The sequence below is a fragment of the Nicotiana sylvestris genome, chromosome 12 (genome assembly GCF_000393655.2).
Source record: "Nicotiana sylvestris chromosome 12, ASM39365v2, whole genome shotgun sequence".
NCBI classification, from domain to species: Eukaryota; Viridiplantae; Streptophyta; class Magnoliopsida; order Solanales; family Solanaceae; genus Nicotiana; species Nicotiana sylvestris.
Window position 1 is genome coordinate 280226 of NC_091068.1, and position 15486 is coordinate 295711.

At 37.5% G+C, this 15486-nt stretch overlaps 1 protein-coding gene and 1 non-coding gene across 2 annotated transcripts; both read left to right on the forward strand.

Annotated features, from left to right (window-relative positions):
- Positions 1-9079: 9079 nt before the first annotated feature.
- LOC104222820 (laccase-14-like) lies at positions 9080-11794 on the forward strand. Its single transcript, XM_009774135.2, has 4 exons — positions 9080-9324; positions 9724-9852; positions 9936-10898; positions 11324-11794. The coding sequence occupies exons 1-4, from the start codon at positions 9171-9173 to the stop codon at positions 11452-11454; spliced, it is 1377 nt and encodes a 458-aa protein (XP_009772437.2). The 5' UTR covers positions 9080-9170; the 3' UTR covers positions 11455-11794.
- On the forward strand, positions 9389-9507 carry LOC138884504 (5S ribosomal RNA). Its single transcript, XR_011404685.1, has one exon. It is a non-coding gene; the product is annotated as a 5S ribosomal RNA (ribosomal RNA).
- Positions 11795-15486: the final 3692 nt, after the last annotated feature.

Here is a 15486-nt window from a genome sequence, read left to right on the forward strand (position 1 = left end):
TGGCCAATTTTTTTGCTGTGAATTGCGCCTAGTCATATAGAGGAGTCTCTGGCACAAGAGGCCCCACTACCTACGCAGCTGGGTCTACCACGTTATCCCCATTGTTGTTTTTGTTGTTTACCAGCTCTGCCATGTGTGGTTCAAGTTGTTCAGTTGATTGTTGTTGTTTGTTTTTCCGTTTGACCCAATTCAAGGCCTTGAAAACTTTCTCGGGATCTGATAATGCTTCCAACACTTCACCAGTCCTCGATGAGTTTCTAGGCATGCACCTGTACAACCAAGTTAGCAAACATTAAAATTTCAATGAATGGATTGAAAATGAAGAAAATTGACTACACTAAGAATTTTTGTATTTCTTTCAACTATAATTGATAACACCGTTAATTTCCTGGCAACGATGCTAAAATTTGATCACGCCCAACTATGCCTTATAAAAAGGATAAGTGGTCGTTGCAAATATAATCCAGATATTTAGCCCAGAGTCGAATCCCACAGGGAATAAACCTACCAACTACTTTTGTCAAACTCACTGAATTCTCCGTAATCAATTTCCCAGATAGTTTGAATAACACTTGGTGATATTTCTACGAACTATAACTGAATAAAATTAAGTAAACTAAAAGCTAACTATAACTGAGTTGTAACCAAATAAGAGAAGGATCTAAGGTTGTGATTTCCCCTATTGATGGAATCCCTTCCTGTCATGTTTCGTATAGATTTGCCTAATCATCTCTATCGATCATGAGCACTCTTACTACCATAAATCTCTCCCGAGTAATTACGACAATTTACTAGACGCACTCTCTCGACTTACGCTAGCTGATTTTTATTACAACTCACTTAGATCGCACCCAAGGTTTTGTTATCCCTAATACCACCTTTACACCCCCGGTTGTTAATTCCTCATATATTTTGGGAGTGGTGTTGTTCAACAACTACCTAAATATGCACTCTCTCCCGAGTAATACATATTAAATAGGTACAGCTAATTGAGGATCCTATCAATTAACTACAACAAGAACGTAGTTAAACAAATAGAGATTAAACTGGGCAAACTATATTAACACAATAAGAAGTTCATCCCTCAACAAGTTCCATCAAAACCTTAGACTAAATAATTAGCTACTCATAATCGTGTTCATAATTTCCCAAATAATTTGCATAATTAAATTACAAAGCAAAGATGAAGGAATGAAGAATTCGATGCCAATCTCCTCCGGAAATTTCTCCAAACGTTTTCTCCCTTCCGAAATAGCCTCCCTAGGTCTAAGATAAGTCCTCAAAATAGAGTTTTTATATGTATTTATACCAAGTAGGGTCGGGCGCAGACGAAACACCCTTTCCTGCGCGAAATAGGACTTGGCTCTGTAAAATTTCTACTGCTGCGCCGCACCATGCGATGCGCTAATGGCCTTTATCAGCAGCTTCTCACTTTTCTTGTCAGGCCCACTTTTGTACTGTTGCCCCGTGCCTTGCGGCGCGGCAGTGCAATTTCCTCATAGTGAACTTATTTCGTCCTCTTTTAACATCCAGACTTGGTACACGACCTCCGAACACGATCCTGATCACCTCTTGAGCTCTTGAGCTCATGATCACCTCCCGCAAGGTATAAAACACGTACTAAGTGTAATTCACTATTATTTGAGCTCAAACATACGTAAAAATGCAGTAATTGGAATGTAATACTATGGCTAAAATACGGATTTCTAGCCTAACATCAGTAGAAACCTCATTTATCTGGAATTGTGGAGTTAAATATCATTTCTATGAAATTGCATAATTGACTATATAAATAATGTTTTACAGATATTTTGAGTATAAAGTTCGGGAACAATATTTAATATTAGTTGAATTAAAAGTGATATGGAGTGACGTTTACATATTTATAAAGGAGACTCGTACCAAAAAGAGAAGAAGTCATTTTTGTCGTTTTGATTGGTAGAAATTCATTTCATGTTGAAAAAAATATTTTTCAGGATTCAAAAAACAAATTTTCAATCAAGATTTGTGTAAAGAGTTTTCACCTTATCATGTAATATAATTATTATAACAGGTTACGTCTTACTTATTTTTCAGGGTACTGATTCCACTTATTTCGAGTAATTACGTAAGTATAATTTATTTTTTAAATAACTTAATACATAAAAAAAAAAAAAAGTTATACCGTCAGTATACACAAGTTTAACCCTCTTTCAACCAAGGTAAAGATCAAGATGCCGAAATTTAAATAATAAGAAAGCTCTAGCCTACCCTGCTTCCTTCAAATGCACTCATACATCGCCCAAAAAAGATTATTGGCATTGCGAAATAAAGTAGGAAAATGAGATAATAAATACTCGTGTAGGAATGAAGCAAATGCACATAGAAGTAGTTGCAGAACAAAGAGAAAAAAATGGCGAAACCAAGAAAAGATGTCCACAATTCAAGGAGCATTTTCATTTCAATTAAGGAAACCATAATCAGAAAAACTCAAATAGTGCATTTGAAGTTAAAGTCAACTTTAATTTTAAGATATGCCTAAAGTATATCATTAACTAAATTAATCTGCAATGTTTAACAAGATGCCTACTTTCTTTTAATGAGAAAGTCAAATTCCCAATCTCTTAATCATTTTCATATGCAACTAATATAGTAGCTAAAACTTTTGCATACTACTTTTGGTAGGCAGCACGGCAGCATCTAATCTTAGCTTGAAGGGTGCAGATTATCATCCTTTTACTCTTTCCATTCTATAAATTATATCTTAACAAGAGATAATACCATGATTAACGCGCATTAAATCATCTTAAATATTTCGCGAAAAGATGAAGGTTATTGTTAACTTATGGGTTGGAAGAACAGTTCTAAGAGCATGTCTTCTAGCATTCATGTTTACTATTTTACAACATACTCGAGCTTTCGTACAACAATATAAATTTATTGTGAGTAGATTTCACCATTTCTTTCTCCCTATTCTTGTTTATGTTAAGATTTTGCATAGTAACAGAGTTGTTTTACTGCTATATATGTAAGAGATGACTTGTGCACGGATAGAGGTGGAGCCAGGATTTTAAACTTATGGGTTCGGGATTCTAATGCTTTTAAGTTACTGGATTCTAAATTAATAATTTATACATATTTAATGAAATTTTTAAGATAATTTACATGGTTTGAACCAAAACTAATCGGTTCGGCTGAACCTGTAGTTAACATTGTGGCTCCGCCTACGAAAGTAAAATGTGAGTATTTTCTTTATACTAGCTTCTTTATCTGGCTAACGTTGCATGGCAGGTGAAAGAAACTTCATATCAAAGGCTCTGCGAATCAAAGAACATCTTAACTGTGAATGGACAATTTCCAGGACCCACTATTTATGCTCGAAAAGGAGAAACTATCATTGTGGATGTCTACAACAAAGGGAAATCCAACATAACCATTCACTGGTATGACTAGTACTATACAGTAGTCAGTATATGATTTTTCTTAAAACTATAGTGGCTTGATCATAGTGCGCCGAGCCTTTTTACTGGCTATCACGTTTGCGTTTCATCTATTTTCTGGTCTTTATGATATTATTATTCATATGGTCTCGATTGGTGGTACTGATAGTGTCTCTTTTCGTCTTCTTGAGCCGAGGGTCTTTCGAAAATAACCTCTCTGCTCCCTCGGGGTAGGGGTAAGGTCTGTGTACACACTACCCTCCCCAGACCCCACTTGTGGGATTGTACTGGGTCGTTGTTGTTGTTGTTGTATAGTTTCTGGACCAGCTTGTATGCACCTTAACCATTGCTACAAGGTACTTGCTACCTCCAACCAGCACAAATACCGGATAACTTTGTTGTTGGGATAAAAAATAATCTCGCCCAGGAATAATATCCACAGCAAATAATAATAACACAAGAGAGTAACAATGACACCAAATATTTTAGCGGGATAAAATACAATACCCGAGTGGAGCAATATTACCACTATAATATTACAACTCAGTAGTGTCAAGAGACTACTACAACTTTGAAAGAAATAACACTCTTTATTTAAAACACCTCACTACAATATTACTACCACTCACTAATTATCTCACAGACCACAATTTGTGGATTACTCTCACTGCTTTATGTTTCTCTCGTTATTTTGGTGTGTATCAAAAGAGAAATGGAGCCTGCTATTTATAGAAGATCAGAATGGTTTATTCACTATAATTTGCAGTGCAAATTACCATCGGTCAAAACATGTGTTTGTGACTTTTGAAATTTGGCAACTTTTTCTAGCCGCCCAACTTGGAAAATCTTTCCAGCCACCCTATTTGACTTCTGCAACTTTTTCATCTTTTTTCTTTGTTTCATCTTTTTTATGGGTCCTACAAATCTCTCCCTTAATTTTGATTTTTCTTCTTCATTCCAATTCTTGATCTCAATCTTTGAAAATCTTCAAACTTAAGAGGCTTTGTGAAGATATCTGCAACTTGATAATGAGACTTCACATATTTGAGCCCGACTTCCTTCTTGGCAATGTACTCTCTGATGAAATGATACCTTGTATCTATATGCTTGCTTCGATCATGATATACCGGATTCTTGGCAAGTGCCTGTGCAGATTTGTTGTCAATACAAATCTCTGTAGCTTCCATTTGTGGCAAATTGAGCTCCTTTAATAATCTTCTTATCCAAATAGCATGACAAGTACATGATGTTGCTGCTATATATTCGGCTTCACAAGTCGAGAGAGTAACAATGGTCTGTTTCTTTGAACTCCAAGAAATAACAGAATCACTCAAGAAAAATACAAAACCAGTTGTACTTTTTCTATCATCAATATCTCCCACATAATCACCACAAAATCCCATAAGGTTAAAATCATTAGAAGAAGAATAAAATAACCCAAAATCGATCGTACCTTTTAGGTAACGAAGAATTCTTCTAGTGACCTTCAAGTGAGTAGAGGTAGGAGCCTCCATGAAGCGACTTACTACTCCAACTGCAAAAAGTATATCTGGTCTGGTACAAGTCAAGTACCTCAAACTTCCCACAAGACTTTTGAAGAATGTGAGATCCACTTTTTCTCCATCATCAAACTTGGACAATTTTGTCCCACTTTCCATCGGTGTGTTCACGGGGTTGCAATCGAGCATGTTGAACTTCTTCAATATCTCCTTTGTATAGCTTTCTTAAGAGATAAAAATTCCATCCTCCATCTGCTTCACTTCTACGCCCAGGTAATATGACATGGGCCCTACGTCTGTCATCTCGAACTCACGGGACATATCTTTCTTGAAAGCTTCAAACAAACTTGGGTTATTACCCGTAAAAATAAGATCATCAACATAAAGACAAACAAGTAAGATATCTCCATTAGTATGAGGTAAAGAGCATATTCATGGAGACAACGAGTAAACCCATTGTCTTGAAAATACTTGTCGATGCAACTATTCCATGCTCGTGGGGCTTGCTTTAATCCATGTAAAGATTTCTTCAACCGCAACACTTTATCTTCATGGTTTTTGACCACGAAGCCCAATGGTTGTTCAACATAGACTTCTTCTTCAAGATAGCCATTCAAGAAGGCTGACTTGACATCTAGTTGATGAATCTTCCACTTCATTTGCGCCGCCAAAGAGATCAGCAAACGAATAGTCTCCATGCGGGCAACAGGTGTATAGACTTCTTCATAGTCAATGCCTTGCCTTTGCGTGTAGCCTTTAGCCACAAGTCGTGCCTTGTATCTCTCCACATCTCCATCAACATTCTTCTTTGTCTTGTATACCCATTTCACTCCAATTGCTCGATAACCCTTGGGAAGAGTTGTTAACTCCCAAGTGTTGTTCTTCTCTATTGACTCAATCTCCTCATCCATAGCTTGTCTTCACCTTTTGTTTGTAACAGCTTCATCAAAGTTCATTGGTTCACTGTCAGCAAAGAGACAACATAAAAAATCAAAATTAGTAATTTCTTCTGTGTCCTCATAGATCTCTTGAATGCTCCTTGTCTTTTGCGGCTGTTCATTTGAACCTTCTTGAGAAGAGGGAGATGTAACATTTGTTGGAGAAGAAGCTGGAGTTGTGTCCTGCACAGGTTCCACGGTATCCGGTTCTTCTTCATCACCAAAGTATGGAAGAAAATCATATGAAGTTTCTTCCTCAGCTTCCCAATTCCATGCCAGTTCTTCATCAAATTCAACATCACGACTTACCACCACCTTACCGCTGCTTGGGTTGTATAGCTTGTAGCCTTTTGAACTCGTATCATAGCCAACAAACACATGCTTGACACTTCGGTCGTCAAGCTTTGCTCTCCCTTGATGTGGCACATGAGCATAGGCTATGCTCCCAAAGATTCTCAAGTGCTTGACACTTGGCTTTCTTCCACTCCATGCTTTTTGAGGGGTTTGATCTCTAACATTTCTTGTTGGAGACCTATTATTCAAATAAACTGCACAAGAAACAGCTTCGGCCCAAAATTCCTTAGGCATACTTTTAGCTTTCAACATACATCTAGCCATATTAAGAATCGTTCGATTCTTTCTCTCTGAAACACCATTTTGTTGAGGTGAATAAGGTACCGTTAGAGGGCGACGAATTTCATGAAGTTGACAGAAGTCATTAAATTCGTTTGAGGGGAATTCGCCTCCTCTATCGGACCTTAGAGCTTTAATTTCATAGCCACTTTCTTTCTCCACAAGTACTTTGAAATTTTTAAAAGCAACAAAAGCTTCAGATTTTTGGTTCAAGAAATAAACCCAAGTCTTTCTACTAAAGTCATCAATGAAAAGCAGAAAGTATTTTCTTTTACCAAAAGAAGGTGAATTGATTGGTCCACACACATCAGTGTGGACAAGCTGGAGCGGCTTGGTTGATCTTGACATGGCCTCCTTTGGAAAACTCCTCCTTGCATGCTTTCCAAGAAGACAAGCTTCACACAATTGATTGGGATGGTTAATTGATGGTATCCCATGCACCATGTTCTTTTCTCCCATTGATTTGAGCGCTTCAAAATTTAAGTGCCCAAATCGCATGTGCCAACACCATGATTCATCTTGCACATTAGCCTTCAAACACTTTGCATCAATTGTTTTAAGATTCAGAGAAAACAATCTATTCTTTGCCATATGCACTTTAGCAATTAGAATTCCACTTGAATCTCTAAGCCAAAGATGCATATTTTTCATGTGGATGTCATATTCCTTTTCAAGAAGTTGGCCCAAACTTAAAATATTACTTTTTAATTTTGGCACATAATAAACATCTTGAATTAACTTGTGACTACCATCTTTACAGGAGATCAGAATCGTACATATCCCTTCGATTTGAACCTTTGAGGTATCTCCAAAGGATACGTTACCTCTCACTGTTTTATTGATCTCCACAAACTTCTCTTTGTATCCACACATATGATTGCTTGCTCCATTGTCCAAATACCACGAGCTGCAATCATCTCTGTCTTCTTCCTTGAGTGCCATCAACAACGTTGACTTATTTTCTTCTTTCTTGTCGTCAACAAGGTTAGCCTTTTCTTCAACATTGCTACGACATTCCCAAGAGTAATGGCCAAATTTATGACAATTATAACATTCAATTTTTGATTTGTCATACCTTTGTCCATTATTTTCTTGGAAGTATCCACGTCCTCTTCCTCCTCTTTGTCTACAACTATGACCTCTGAATGTTTGGTGGATTTTAACTTCATTGTTGAAGTTGTTACCATTACTTCTTCCTCTTCCATGACCTCCTCGTACTCGTCCTCATCCTCGTCCATTTCCTCGATAGCTTGTTTCAACTCCATAATCCTTGAAGGATGCCTGAGTTTTAAGAAGTTGCTCCGATGGCACTTCTTGTCTCCTTTTGATCTTTTCTTCGTGGGCCTGTAAAGAACCTTCCAATTGCTCCACCATCATAGAGTCTAAATATGTAGATTCCTCAATAGCACACACCACAGAATCAAATTTAGGTGTTAAAGTGCGAAGGATCTTTTCTAGCACATGGACATCTTCTATGTCCTCCCCGTATCTTCTTAGTTGATTTACAACAGCCTTCACTTTTGAAAAATAATTCGAGATGCATTCGAATTCTTTCATTTTTAAAACTTCAAAATCAGCCCTTGGAGTTTGAAGTTTTACTTTTTTCACTTTGTCAATTCCTTGAAGAGAATTTTGTAAAATCCCCCAAGCTTCCTTTGAGGTGGTAGCATCAGTCACCTTCTCAATCATGACATCATCCAAACATTGATGGATTAGCGTCATGGCTTGTTGATCCTTCTTTCTTGTCTTTGCCAAGACCTCTTTTTCATTTTAAGATAGAGCTTCCTCATTATCTAGTTTTGCATACCCTATGTCTACGATTTCCCACACATCCTGGAAGCCAAGAATGACTTTCATACGTAGACACCATTTCTCATAATTATCTTTTGTGAGACGGGGGTACTGAAAAGATAGCGGACCATTATTTGCCATGATTCTGATACCATGTTGTTGGGATAAAAAATAATCTCGCCCAGGAATAATATCCATATCAAATAATAATAACACAAGAGAGTAACAATGACACCAAATATTTTAGCGGGATAAAATACAATACCCGAGTGGAGCAATATTACCACTATAATAATACAACTCGGTAGTGTCAAGAGACTACTACAACTTTGAAAGAAATAACACTCTTTATTTAAAACACCTCACTACAATATTACTACGACTCACTAGTTATCTCACAGACCACAATATGTGGATTTCTCTCATTGCTTTATATTTCTCTCGTTATTTTGGTGTGTATCAAAAGAGAAATGGAGCCTGCTATTTATAGAAGATCAGAATGATTTATTCACTGTAATTTGCAGTGCAAATTACCATCGGTCAAAACATGTGTTTGTGACTTTTGAAATTTGGCAACTTTTTCTAGCCGCCCAACTTGGAAAATCTTTCCAGCCACCCTATTTGACTTCTGCAACTTTTTCATCTTTTTTCTTTGTTTCATCTTTTTTATGGGTCCTACATTTGTCCACTAATGCTTGGACAAATAGAAAGAAATCACCTAACGTTTTTTTTTTTTGTTGGGACTTAATTAGTTCTTTGGAATTTAAATTCGAATAATTTTTTACGTAATAAAATGCAGGCATGGAGTAAAACAACCTAGGAATCCATGGTCAGATGGGCCAGAATACATAACCCAATGTCCAATCCAACCAGGTTCAAAATTCAGGCAAATGTTGATCTTTTCGGATGAGGAGGGCACCTTATGGTGGCATGCACACAAAGAATGGGATCGAGCCACGGTTCATGGTGCCATTGTTGTTTATCCCAAACTTGGTACTACCTACCCTTTCCCCAGACCTGCTGCCGAACTAACCGTTGTCTTAGGTAAAATTACAATTTAATCGATCTTGTACCCGGTTTAATTTAAACACAATGAAGTCTTATGATTGGATGCGATCATACCAGCACTAACACATCGGATTCCATCAGAACTCCGAAGTTAAGTGTGCTTAGGCGAAAATAGTCCTAGGCTGGGTGACCCTCTGGGAAGTCCCCGTGTTGTATCCCTCTTTTAAAAGGGAGTCTTGGAGCAACGGTAAAAATTTTTCCGTGTGACCTATATGTCAGGGGTTCGGGCCGAGGAAGCAGCATCATACCCCTATGGGTGCGGTCCTTCCCTGGACCATGCATGAATGCGAGATACTTTGTGCACCAGACTGTTTTTTTTTTAAAGTTTTATGATCAAGCCTCTAAAAACTATTGTCTTCCTGATTTGATTCTTAGGGGAGTGGTGGAAGGAAAATATTATGTTGGTATATGAGCAATTTATCACCTCAGGAGGTCAACCAATTGATTCTGATGCTTATACAATAAATGGTCAGCCTGGAGATTTTTACCCTTGCTCAAAGTATGGTAAGTGAATTGTAACTCCATCAGAAAACAAAAGGCAGAGATGAGTTTGTAATTTTTAACTTTCCTATTAACTGTATGGGCAGAGACATTCAAGCTAGAGGTAGAGTGTGGGAAGACATATCTGCTACGGATCATAAACGCCGCAATGAATGAAATGCTTTTCTTTGGAATAGCAGAGCATAAACTCACAGTAGTAGGAACAGATGGAAGCTACACTAAGCCTTTGACAAGGGATTTTATCACAATAACTCCTGGACAAACATTTGATTGCATATTGGAGGCTAACCAGAAGCCGGGCCGTTACTATATGGCTGCTAGAGCTTATTCCAGTGGGGTTAATGTCAATTTTGACAACACAACCACCACAGCAATTGTGGAATACAAAGGAAACTACGACGAATATTCTTCTCCTCCTCCATTGCCTTATTTACCTTGTTACAATGATACTCTTGCAGCTGTAGATTTTAGTGCTAGTCTTAGAAGTTTGGCTTCGGATGACCACCCGATAACTGTACCAACTGAAGTGAAAGATAGGTTGATATCAACAGTTTCAATAAATGCATACCCTTGCCCTATAAACGGTACAAACTCTACGTGCCAAGGACCTAATGGAACGCGACTAGCAGCGAGTATGAACAACATAAGCTTTGTCAACCCGTCCATTGATATCCTAGAAGCGTACTATTATCATATAAAGGGTGTGTTATTTGGGGAGAAATTTCCAAAGTTTCCGCCATATGTATTCAATTATACTGCAGATGTCCTGCCTTTGCGATTGGAAATACCAAAAAGCGGGACACATGTAGTAATGCTGAAGTATAATACGACAGTTGAGCTCGTTTTTCAGGGGACTAACCTGGTTGCTGGCATAGATCATCCAATGCATCTACATGGATTTAATTTCTACACTGTTGGATTGGGACTTGGAAATTTCGACGAGAGGTTGGATCCTCTGAACTATAATCTTGTCGATCCTCCTCGCCAGAACACTGTTGCTGTCCCTAAAAGGGGTTGGGCTGCCATTAGATTCAAAGCAGACAACCCTGGTAAGTCTAACTCCCTTAAAGCTCCTTTATTTGGTAATTTTATTTATTTAAGTACTCCATCTATTCCGCTCTATACATTTTTGAGTTATTAAGTACTGTTTTTTATGTAGTTTCTAAGTATGTAACCTATATTTTAACAAACTTGAATATTCTATACCTGAATCACAACAACAATAGACCAGTGTAATCCCACGAAGTGAAGTTTGGGAGGGGTAAAGTATATGCAGACGTTACCTATACCTTGTAAAGGTAGAGAGGCCTGTTTCGGATAGACCTATATATACCTGAATCATATGAAAAGCAAATAATTTGACCCTGGAATTTCGAGCTCCATCACATAAAATGGAACATAGGGGGGTATTTCTTTTCCAATAATTGAACGTTTTTTTCCTTCTTTGCTTATTCTTGATCTTCCAATGTTCCAGGAGTTTGGTTTTTGCACTGCCATTTTGAGCGTCATTTGACATGGGGCATGAAGACTGTATTCATAGTTAGAGAAGGCGATTGCCCTGAAGAAAAGTTGTTGCCACGTCCCTTAGACATGCCTCGATGCTGATTGCCGTGTGAATCAGGGGTGGATTTATAGGGAAGATTATGACCGCACATGAACTCATGCTGTCTCCGTAAAATTAGATATTTTAGATATATATTTTTTTAAAAATTAGTATAATATTAACTGTTGACACTCATGCCCCAAGAAAATTAAATACTGCACTTGGTAGTTGAATTATTTACCAGGAAAAATGGAGATCAATTCCACTTAATATTTTTTTTTTATAGTAGTGCACCCATGTACTAGAAATTCTAGATTCGCCTCTGAATCCTCAACCGCGTCCATACGTAAATGTGTTGTATTTGATTAACAGTTGTACTGAATCGGAGGAAATGTTTTTAGAGTTGAACCCTTCATGGCTGAGGAATTTGTGCCTTTTAAACTCTGCTATGCATATTTACCCGAATATCAGAAACTAGATGCTGGTTAATATAAGTAATGAAGGAACATCACTAGATTTCAGAAATAAGGAAAATCATTTCTCCTAGGTTTTGTGTATCTATTTTTAAATCTAAATCTCTCCACTTAATAAGAAAAAAAAGAATTGATGATTTTAAAAGGGTGTACTTTATTAATATGTAGATTCTTTTCACAATTATCCTAATCAATGCGAATTATGTTTTATTTGGGTCAAGGGTCCATAAAAAATAATCTCTCTACTTCACGAGGTAGAAGTAAGGTTTGCGTACACACATTATCCTCCTATATCCCTCGTGAGATTTCATTGAATATGTTACTGTTATTATCTAATCAACTAATCAAAACTTCCCATTGGAGTTGAGGGTTGTCTAAGATGTCAATAATCCCCTTTTCTATCAATGTGGCAAAAAGAAAGGCATGGATGCAGCAGAATAAAAAGGCTTGCCTATTAGAGGTAGCAAATGAACGAGTCGGTTCGGGTATTGGCGAGATAAAAATGGGTAATACAAAACAAATGATATATCCGACCCGACCCAATTGATATGGATAACAAATAGGTTAAGCGGTGAATTATATGGATATTCATATTATCCATGGCTTCTTGAATATGATTCTTTTGGGAAAATTCCTAGTCTCTCAAATTTGAGGAACCCACAATTTGAGTATTTGCGAATATAAAAGTTAAACCCATTGGTTATCCATTTTTTAAGTGGATAATATGGATCTTATCCATATTTGACCTATTTTTGAAATGTTTATTATCCAACCCATTTTTAATGGATAATATGGATGGTTATTAAAGATGTTAATTATTCCTTCCATTCCAATTTATTTGATATTATTTCCTTGTTAGTCAGTATAAAAAAGATCATATTCAATATTCAAATATAATTGAACTATATATTTCTCATTTTAATTTAAAATGCAATGCTTTTATGACCACAAAAATCTTATCGCATGAATAAGTCACATTCTTAAAATTCTTTCATTCTTTAACTACGTATCCAGTCAAATTAGGCCATATAAATTAAATAGAGGGAGTACTTACGAGTTGAGCGAAAATACTAACCTCCTTTTTTGGTTAAGTTGCTACTAATAGTTTTGTAATGGATTGTAAAGAAATTCAGAAATAAAATTGTAAAAGAGATGATTAGCGGAAGTCAAATGGGTTTTATTAGCTCAATGAATCAAAGTACAATACATTGACATGGCTCTTCAATGAAGTTTGTAGAAAAGAAGAAGAAGAATCAAAGAGAGAGAGAATATAGAGAGAGAAAGTAGTTGAATCTGGTAAAATGTAACTGATTCTGTTGGGCCTTCTCCTACTAATAGATTCTAGAATATTCTTCCTTTGATTTTCACCCTTAGATCATAATAGGCCTATAATCTGAACCACACATCTTAAATGACCATGGACGCTCCTAATGATGCCACGTCACTCTTCTTATTCTTTTATCCTAACTCTACTTTCCTTATTCATTTCATTTCCCTTCACTTCTCAGCCGACAACCTTAGGTTTTGGCAATACCCCACCAATGAAGAACGACCTTGTCCTCAAGGTCGGAGTGTAGCCACAAAGTTAAGAAATTGACTCTTGATATATCCTCAATCTTCCCATGTCTCCTCATCTTCTCCTAAATTTGTCCATTGCACCAACACCTTAACCCCCACTCCATTATTAACCTTGACCATTCACCTCTGCAAAATTGCTAAATGCTGGACCAAAACTTGACCTTCTTCATCACAAATCAGTGGTTGTTGTTGTGGTGAAATCGCTGGGCCAATGTGTTTCTTGAGCTGCGACACATAGAAAACTGGGTGGATTTGAGACCCAGATGTAAGCTCCAGTAAGTAAGCCACTGCCCCTATCTTTTCTGTGATTTTATGTGGTCCATAGTATTTACCACTTAGCTTCAAGTTCCTTCGCACTGCTACTGAGGTTTTCCTGTACGGCTGGAGTTTTAGATAGACTAAATCTCCAACCTCTAGATTTCTGTTTGATCTGCGTTTGTTAGCATAGAATTTCGTGCGAGCCTAAGCTTGATTTAGATTTTCTTTCAGATTCTGCAACATTTGCTGTCTCTGATCTATAAGAGACCCTGCTGATGTATGTGTAGAATATGGTAGTGACCCCATATGAACCTGTGTAGGTGGAAACCCATATATAGCCTAAAAAGGGGTAGTCTGTAATGAGCTGTGATAATTGGTATTGTCCCATCACTCAGCTAATGGCAGCCACTTCGCTCATTGCTTAGGGTTAGTGAACACCACAACCCTTAAATAAGATTCCAAGCACCCGTTAAGCCTCTCCGTTTGACCATCAGACTGGGGATGATAGGAAGTAGACATATTCAATTTATTTCCCATGGTTTTGAAGAGTTGCTGCCACAATTGACTAGTGAAGATGGAATCCCTATCTGTCACAATAGTCTTGGGTAATCCATACAACTTGTAGATATCCTTTAGGAATGTCTCAGCTACATCCTGAACTGTATAAGGATGTTTATGAGCCAGAAAATGACCATACTTAATCAGTCGATCCACTACCACCAATATAACCTCCATGCAGCCAGATTTAGGAAGCCCTTCAATGAAATCCATGGCTATGTCTTTCCATGACATTTCTGGGATAGGTAAGGGTTGTAGTAGGCCTGGAGAGAGGACATTTTCTGTTTTAACTCTTTGAAAAGTATCACATTCCGAAACCTTCTTGATCACCTCAATATTCATGTTTGGCCAACAGAATACTCCTTTGATCCTTCTGTAAGTCCCCATCTGCCTAGAGTGACCTCCCAATGGTGATTAATGTAGTGCCTCAAAAATCTTAGTTCTAAGGGGTGTTCATTTCCCTATATATATTCTCTGTTTGTACCTTACAATTCCTTGTTGTAAGGTATAGTGTAGCTTGTTATCAGGGGCTGTTGTCGGCTCAATTATCAATTGTGCAGCTGCAGGGTCATTCTAGTAACTCTGGATGATCTCTTGCATTCAAGTAGGTTCAGCAGTTGTGATGACATTTAGGCTAGAATCCTCTATCTCATGCATCGGCTACCCTATTTTCTGTCCCCTTTTTGTACTGAACCTCATAGTCCAATTCCAGCAATTTAGTTAAGCCTTTCTGTTGAAGAGCAGTTGTGACTTTTTGCTCTAATAAGTACTTCAAACTGTGATGATCAGTTCTGATATTAAAGTGACCCCCTTGTAAGTAATGTCTTCAACTATCTACTACTGGCAATACTGTCATATACTCCTTCTCATAGGTAGACAATCCCCAATGTCTAGGGGCTAAGACCTTGTTAAAAATGCTAGTGGTCTTCCTTATTGCTTCAGCACAGCTCCCATACCTTTTGAGCAAACATCAGTTTCCACCACAAATGTTTTGGTGAAGTCTGCCAATGCAGGACATGTGCAGTGGTCATTGCTTGCTTGAGGTTGTTGAAGGTTGTTTCTGCCTCAGGTCCCCACTGAAAAGAATTCTTTTTTAGCAGGTTAGTCAAAGGTTTGCCGATTACCCCATATGATTGGATAAACCTTCTATAGTACCCAGTCAAACTGATCATGCGCAACTATGCCTTATAAAAAGGACAAGCAGTTGTTACAAATATAATCAGGGTA

Coding starts and splice junctions, on each gene's coding strand:
- LOC104222820 (XM_009774135.2), top strand. CDS start 9,171: ATGTTGATCTTTTCGGATGAGGAGGGCACCTTATGGTGGCATGCACAC. Junction 9,325..9,723: donor CGAACTAACCGTTGTCTTAG/GTAAAATTACAA, acceptor TTTGATTCTTAG/GGGAGTGGTGGAAGGAAAAT. Junction 10,899..11,323: donor ATTCAAAGCAGACAACCCTG/GTAAGTCTAACT, acceptor CCAATGTTCCAG/GAGTTTGGTTTTTGCACTGC.